The sequence below is a fragment of the Salvelinus fontinalis genome, chromosome 2, assembly GCF_029448725.1.
Source record: "Salvelinus fontinalis isolate EN_2023a chromosome 2, ASM2944872v1, whole genome shotgun sequence".
Taxonomy (NCBI): Eukaryota; Metazoa; Chordata; class Actinopteri; order Salmoniformes; family Salmonidae; genus Salvelinus; species Salvelinus fontinalis.
In genome coordinates this window covers 68,912,138-68,919,978 of record NC_074666.1, presented here as the reverse complement: position 1 = coordinate 68,919,978, position 7,841 = coordinate 68,912,138, and the positions used below count along the sequence as shown (strand labels likewise).

Below are 7,841 nucleotides of genomic sequence, written 5' to 3'. Positions count from 1 at the left end.
GGCAGTGTGTTTGTATCTATTTGCATCCGCTTGTCTGAATCCCTGTGTACGTTAGCCAGGCCTACCTCTCGGTGTAGTGGGCGTCTCGGTGCTGGGGCAGGCCCTGCTTGCGTCTCTGGCTTGACGAGCTGCCTGCTGAGGGGAGATGGGCCTCCATACCCCCCGTGTTCCTCACTGCTGCCAGGGCCTCCTGGCGCACCCGCAGCAGATCTACAGAGGGGGAGAGTTTAGAATTCATTAGTTCCACTGTGTGATCCTCTACATTACTTGTTCAACTCAAGGGAAATAGACAATCACACCAGCTAGACGTTTCATTTCCTACAGCTTATATCTCATCCTAAAAGTGTATTTTTCCCATTTCAATCTAAATGCATGGAGAGTATTTCGGGTTTAGCCTAAACGGGAGTGGAACAGTAGAATAGAAAAGTGCAAGCTTCTGTGATATAAGTAGAAGATATGTGCTTACCTATGCTGTTACCTCCTAAACACCCTGCTAAGTAGACTTCTCAGCGCTATTCACACTCAAATGGCACCCTATTCCTTATGTGCTCTGGTCAAAAGTAGTGCCCGGGAATAGGGTGCCATTTGTGACCCAGACGTTCACTCCATATAACTGCAGGACATGATCGACACCTCCCGTTCATAATCCTGACACTCAGGAAACAAACGCACAGGTCTGCACATAAATAAGCATACACACACACACACACACACACACACACACACACACACACACACACACACACACACACACACACAATGAAGAGACACACGAAATACCTAAATAGTGGCACACTCATTGGAAACATTCTCAAAACAGAGACACACGCACGCACACACTAACGGTTGGAGAGAGAGCAACGGATATGGAGATTGGATAAGAAGAGGAATAAAGAGAGTGCAAACTTTGGAAAACCAAAACCTCAGGCAATGGGAAGTCTCTGCCTTTACTCCATAGTAGGAGAGAGGCACTTCCCACATGGCCAAGAGGATCCCTATTCTCATCTCTGTCTTCCATCTATCTGTACTCGCTCCATCTATTCTCTCTCTCCTCCTCGCTCTGCCCCCTTCCCCCCTCTCTCTATCTCCCTCATTCTCACCCTGTCCCCTTCTTTTCTACTCCCTTATTCTCTCTCTCTCTCTGTGTCCCTTATTCTCTCTCTCTCTCTGTGTCCCTTATTCTCTCTCTCTCTCGCTCTCTCTCTCTGCTTCTCTCCAGCATTATCAGCCAGGTCAAGCCAGGGCCTCCAATGGGAGGCTGTTAAACAGAAAATCCACCCTGCTCTCTCTCTCTCTCTCTCTCTCTCCCTCTCCCTCTCCCTCTCCCTCTCCCTCTCCCTCTACCTCTACCTCTACCTCTACCTCTACCTCTACCTCTCTACCTCTTTACCTCTCTACCTCTCTACCTCTCTACCTCTACCTCTACCTCTACCTCTTCAATCCCCCCGTTTTAAATTAGACAGATATTGCGGGAGCCAGGGGCCATTTCCGCCACTGGTATGTGTAGAGTTTGTACCTCTCTTAGTGTGTGACGGTGTGTTTTTGTGTGTGTATGTACTGGGTCGTTGAGCTGGTGCTGGGGTCGGGGGTGGAGCGACAGATATTAATGTGGCCCAGCTCTGGTGTATCGATCTGTTTGCTTCTGCTGGGCCGCTGGGGACTCAACTGGCGGCAGACAGGGTGTGTGTGTGTGTGTGGGGGGGGGTGTGGGGGGGGGGGGGGGGGGGTGGTGGGGGGGAGATAAGAGAGGGATCCTAGGAAACTGGAGCCCTGGAGCACACACACACACACGGCATCCCTAGCCACGTACTCAGAGCATGCGCAGACCAGCTGGCTGGTGTGTTTACGGACATATTCAATCTCTTCCTATTCCAGTCTGCTGTCCCCACATGCTTCAAGAGGGCCACCATTGTTGCTGTACCCAAGAAAGCAAAGGTAACTGAACTAAATGACTATCGTCCTGTAGAACTCACTTCTGTCATCATGAAGTGCTTTGAGAGACAATTCAAGGATCATATCACCTCCACCTTACCTGTCACCCTAGACCCACTTCAATTTGCTTACCGACCCAATAGGTCCACAGACGATGCAATCGCCATCACACTGCACATTGCCCTATCCCATCTGGACAAGAGGAATACCTATGTAAGAATGCTGTTTATTGACTACAGCTCAGCATTCAACACCACAGTACCCTCCAAGCTCATCATCAAGCTGGAGGCCCTGGGTCTGAACCCCGCCCTGTGAAATTGGGTCCAGGACTTCCTGACGGGCCGCCCCCAGGTGGTGAAGGTAGGAAAAAACACCTCCGCTTTGCTGATCCTCAACACTGGGGCCCCACAAGGGTGCGTGCTCAACCCCCTCCTGTACTCCCTGTTCACCCATGACTGCGTGGCCACGCACGCCGCCAACTCAATCATCAAGTTTGCAGACGACACAACAGTAGTGGGCTTGATCACCAACAACGACGAGACAGCCTACAGGGAGGAGGTGGGGACACTCAGAGTGTGGTGTCAGGAAAATAACCTCTCACTCAACGTCAACAAAACAAAGGAGATGATCGTGGACTTCAGGAAACAGCAGAGGGAGCACCCCCCCCCCCCCCCCCCCCCCCATCCACATCGACAGGACAGCAGGAGGCTGAAAAAATTTGGCTTGTCATCTAAAACCCTCACAAACTTTTACAGATGCACATTTGAGAGCATCCTGTCGGGCTGTATCACCGCCTGGTACGGCAACAGCATCGCCCACAACCGAAGGGCTCTCCAGAGGGTGGTGCGGTCTGCACAAGGCATTACCAGGGCCAAAGTACCTGCCCTTCAGGACATCTACAGCACCCGGTGTCACAGGAAGGCCAACAAGATGATCGAGGACAACAACCACCCGAACCACTGCCTGTTCACCCTGTTACCATCCAGAAGGCGAGGTCAGTACAGGTGTATCAAAGCTGGGAAAACAGCTTCTATCTCAAGGCCATCAGACTGTTAAACAACCATCACTAGCACAGAGAGGCTGCTGCCTACATACAGACTTAAAACCATTGGCCACTTTAATAAATGGAACACCAGTCACTTTAATAATGCCACTTGAATAATGTTTACACATCTTGCATTACTCATCTTATTTGTACAGTATATACTGTATTCTATACTATCTATTGCATCTTAGTCTACACCACTCTGACATTGCTCATCTATATATTTATATTTATAAATTATTCCATTCCTTACTTAGATTTGTGTGTATTAGGCAGTTGTTGTGTAATTGTTAGATAATACTTGTTAGATATTGCTGCACTGTCGGAATTAGAAGCACAAGCACTTTGCTACACTCGCAATAACATCTGCTAGCCACGTGTATGTGACCAATACTATTTGATTTGATTTGACTACACCAAAGGTTGGGGGTTGAGGACAGAGACTTCACCTATATGAGTTCCTCAGGTTGACAATGGTCACCCAGTCCCTATCTACACTGCCTGGACTCTCACATAGAGACCTGGGATGGGATACAATTTGTGGAACACTACCGAAAATGCACCATTTTAAGGTAATGGGATTGAATCCTGGCCCTACACCAAATTCTACAATTCAGCTGTTCCTCAAACCCTTGATTATCTGAATAAGATGTGATTGTGTAGGGCTGGAGCAAAAGCCTGCAAACCCAGGAAACGTTGGTGAACATTAAATATAATTTGTCTCTCTCTCTCTCTCTCTCTCTCTCTCTCTCTCTCTCTCTCTCTCTCTCTCTCTCTCTCTCGCGCTCTCTCTCTCGCTCTCTCTCTCGCTCTCTCTCTCCCACCCAATCCCACCCCTCTTTTTTTTGTGGGAAAGGGTAGGTTTATAAAAGTGGGCAGAACCCCCCCCCTCTCCCTTCTCCATCTCTCTCTCTCTCTTCCTCTATTCAATTCAATACATGTTTTATTGGCATGAATGGGTGGTTGCCACGGTTGTCAAAGCAATGCAGATGAAGTATTACAAATGAATAATATGTTTGAGCAACAATAATAATGTGTATATCAACATTATCAATCAAAAACAATTGTACATGAATAATAATACACAAAAAAGATAACAAACATCAACAATTGAAAGGAGAAATCTACAAGGGCTCGTGTATGACATGGTGGGAAATATTGTCTCTCTTATATTATGACAGGCCAGGGCATCATCCGCAGCAAGATCTACTGTCTACGTTTTATCAAAATGCAGATTTTATCCTCAACAGACAGATCAACAAATCCTGCAATTCTATCTTTACATTTCAGGAAATAAATACCTCTGATTGAGTCATATTTTGAGCAGAGGAGTAGGAAGTGCTGCTCCCTCTGTACTTCACCCGACCCACAGTGCTTACATTGTCTTTCTTCTCTGTTCTTCCTTGTTTTTCTATGACGTCCTCTCTATTTCCAGGCTATGGTCACTGAGCCTATACATTGGGATGTCTTCCTTTGTTTAACATCTTTGATTTTGACACGCTTTTTGAAATCTCTATTTCGAATTTGGTAACGTTGAAGTTATGTGATTAAATAGAATTTTGTTTGGCAATAATTTGTGTTTGAAATAGATTTCTATTTGTTAGAATGTTGTTATTTGTGGGCGTACGGTTGAATTTCGCTGGTGCTTCTGGGCGAGTTGCTCTAAAGGGTCACTCTCCGGGTTGTGGTGTTTCCTTAAAAAAAAAGCCTTGTGATGATAACATTCTGTATCACAGTGTGTTAGGTGAGTCCATCATTTGGTGTCTCTTTTCTCAATTTGGAGTGCCAGGGGCAATGTCCCAAGTTTTGCCCTACACGCTAGGTTTGGGGCATTTCTGTGCACACTGAGAATATTTTGTACAAAATTCCAGGTATAAAATTGGGGCTTTTATCCCATGATGTACATGTTAAATTGTTAAGGGGGCCCCATATTTCACTGCCATGTAGAAGGATTGGAGTTATAACAACGTCAAATAATATAAGCCTAATTGGTGGGATAGAGTCTTTCTATCTGTTAGAGACTTTATGGCCATGCCAAACCGCCCAGAATAACTTCTAGTCAGACCAAGGTAAGTATAGTTGGTGGTATGTCTCTCTCACTCTTCATTATTCTCTTTCATGTAGGGTAAAGAAGGGTCATCTGGGGCTGTGGCCTCCAAGGGGCAAGCACCCCACCACAACTCCACAATGGACGAGAGGGGAAGAGGGAGAAGAGGGTACAGAGATGGAGAGCCAGACCAGACTCCCCCCCCCCCCCCCCCCCACACACACACACACACACACATATACACATGCACAAACACACACGTACACACACACCCACACCCACACCCACACCCACACCCACACCCCCACACACACACTAGAGCTGGATAATATGGACAAAAATCCATATTGAGATAAAATGCCTGAATTGATGCGATAACGATAAGTAGAATGATATGTTTATAACAATATGCGTCAGTTTTTTTCAATTATCCTTTACAATACTGTTGCTAGTTTGCTGGTTGTTCCAATAACGATCACCCATATTAGCGAACGTATTGTATTTCAAACTTAAAATTTCTCTAGTATAGGGTACTTATTGTAATGAACGATATCAGCAAAATGCCTGCGATAAGTGATCGGTATGGTTGGTGTTGCTCATTTCTGTTTTTTTGTCCCAGAAGCTCTCTCTCTCTCACACACACACACACACACACACACACACACACACACACACACACACACACACACACACACACACACACAGTTATTTTGGGAGGTCCCACTCTGGACCCATCCTGCTAATCCCTCTTTTGTCCTCCTTATCTCCTCGCATCTCTTCTCAGAATTATGCAGAAATCCCATCCGTTAAGCTGGGCTTTCCACCAAGGGAGAATGTTCAATTATTCCTGTTATTCCCGTGATACGGCCCAGCCAGGCTCATGATGGATTGGGGACTGGCAGGTATACTGAATCATAAGCATACCAAATGGCACCGTATGCCATACATAATGCTCCTTTTTGAAAATAAGTAACTAAGGAAGTGCACTACATAAGGAATAGGGTTCCATTTTCGGATGCAAATCTATTTCCAAAGCCAATGGTATAAACAAGTAGATGTTATATGGAAAAACAAGAGCCGGATGAAGTATGTTCTCCCAGGCTTTTAACTATGGGCATTTCAAGATGTGTTCCTACCATGCCGATCGATCTTAATGACTAGATGGTAGACAGTGCAGCCCCGCTAGGAGAGCAATGGACAGAAGTACAGGAGACAAAACAAAGCTCTCCTCACCTTCCATGTTGACCTCCTCCAACCCCTTTTCCCTTTCTTTTCACTCCTTTCATCATAACAGAGAGAGAGAGAGAGAAAAGCGGAGGGGGGGCACCCTTGGCCCCCCTGTCAGGTCCTACAGGAGCCTCCCGAAACAACACCTGACACACACATTCTGCTACTTCGCGCCCCCTTCACACACCCACATTCTGCTACCTCTCGCCCCCTTCACACACACACTTTCATTTTTCGTACACTCCACTTCAAACACATGAAAGGATGCTCAGCAGGGACCAAGGCGAAGTGGAGAGTCGGCGAGAGAAAAAACAAAAGGAGAGAGGAGAAAAAAAAGAGAATATAAAAGCAACCCCTGTGCTTAGAGAGGGAGGTGTGTGAGAGAGGGGGAGGGGGAGAGAGGGAGGTGTGTGAGAGAGTGGGAGAGGAGGGTCACAAGGGCCCACCGGAGCTCGGGTCAATGTCAAGGGGGATCTCACTGGAGCGATTCAGATCAACCTCTCCAGGAACAAACAGGGCCATCCCTCTATCCCTCCCTCTGTCACACCTCCACTCCATCCCCTCAGAGGAGAGAGCGACAGACAGAAAGAGGACCGGAAGGGGGGTAGTTGAGAGGCGGTGCAGTTGGGATTTGGGATTCCCTGCGCGATGAAGTGAGAGAAGAAAAGGTAGAACTACAACCAATCTTCTGCTAAATAGAGAATTACAAACAGAGGAAAAGAGAAGAGGAAGGGTGGACTGATAGAGGTGCTGTAGAGTCAGAAACATGGTAACAGAAAAATAATTAAACAATAGTAAAATTTACACTGAACAAAATACAAACACAACATGTAAAGTGTTGGTCCCAATGTTTCATGAGCTGAAATAAAAGATTCCAGAAATGTTCCATACCCACAAAAAGCTTATTTCTCTCAAATGTTGTGTACAAATGTGTTTACATCCCTGTTAGTGAGCATTTCTCCTTTGCCAAGATAATCCACCCATCTGAGAGGTGTGGCATATTAAGAAGCTGATTAAACAGCATGATCATTACTCAGGTGCACCTTATGCTGGGGACAATAAAAGGCCACTCTAAAATGTGCATTTTTGTCACACAACACAATGCCACAGATGTCTCAAATTTTGAGGGAGCGTGCAATTGGCATGCTGACTGCAGGAATGTTCACAGAGCTGTTGCCAGATCATTTTATGTTCATTTCTCTACCACAAGCCGCCTCCAACGTCGTTTTAGAGAATTTGGCAGTACTTTCAACCGGGCTCACAACAGCAGACCATGTGTAACCATGCCAGCCCAGGACCTCCACATCCGGGATGGTCTGAGACCAGTCACCCGGAAAGCTGATGAAACTGAGGAGTATTTCTGTCAGTAATAAAGCCCTTTTGTGGGGAAAAACGCATTCTGATTGGCTGGGCCTCGCTCCCAAGTGGGTGGGCCAATACCCTCCCAGGCCCACCCATTGCTGCACCCCTTCACCATCATGTGAAATCCATACATTAGGGTCTAAATTAATGTATTTCAATTGACTGATTTCCTTATATGAAATGTAACTCAGTAAAACCATTGAAAATTGTTGCATGTTGCGTTTATAT

At 46.3% G+C, this 7,841-nt stretch overlaps 1 protein-coding gene across 5 annotated transcripts in view; it reads right to left on the bottom strand.

Annotated features, from left to right (window-relative positions):
- LOC129824242 (sterile alpha motif domain-containing protein 11-like) overlaps nt 1-7,841 on the bottom strand; it is a 113,068-nt gene that overhangs the window by 31,481 nt on the left and 73,746 nt on the right. For all 5 annotated transcript variants that reach the window (XM_055883734.1, XM_055883724.1, XM_055883743.1 and 2 more), the window contains exon 7: nt 66-210. In XM_055883734.1, coding sequence (XP_055739709.1) covers nt 66-210 — 145 coding nt within the window. The remainder of the gene's footprint in view (nt 1-65; nt 211-7,841) is intronic.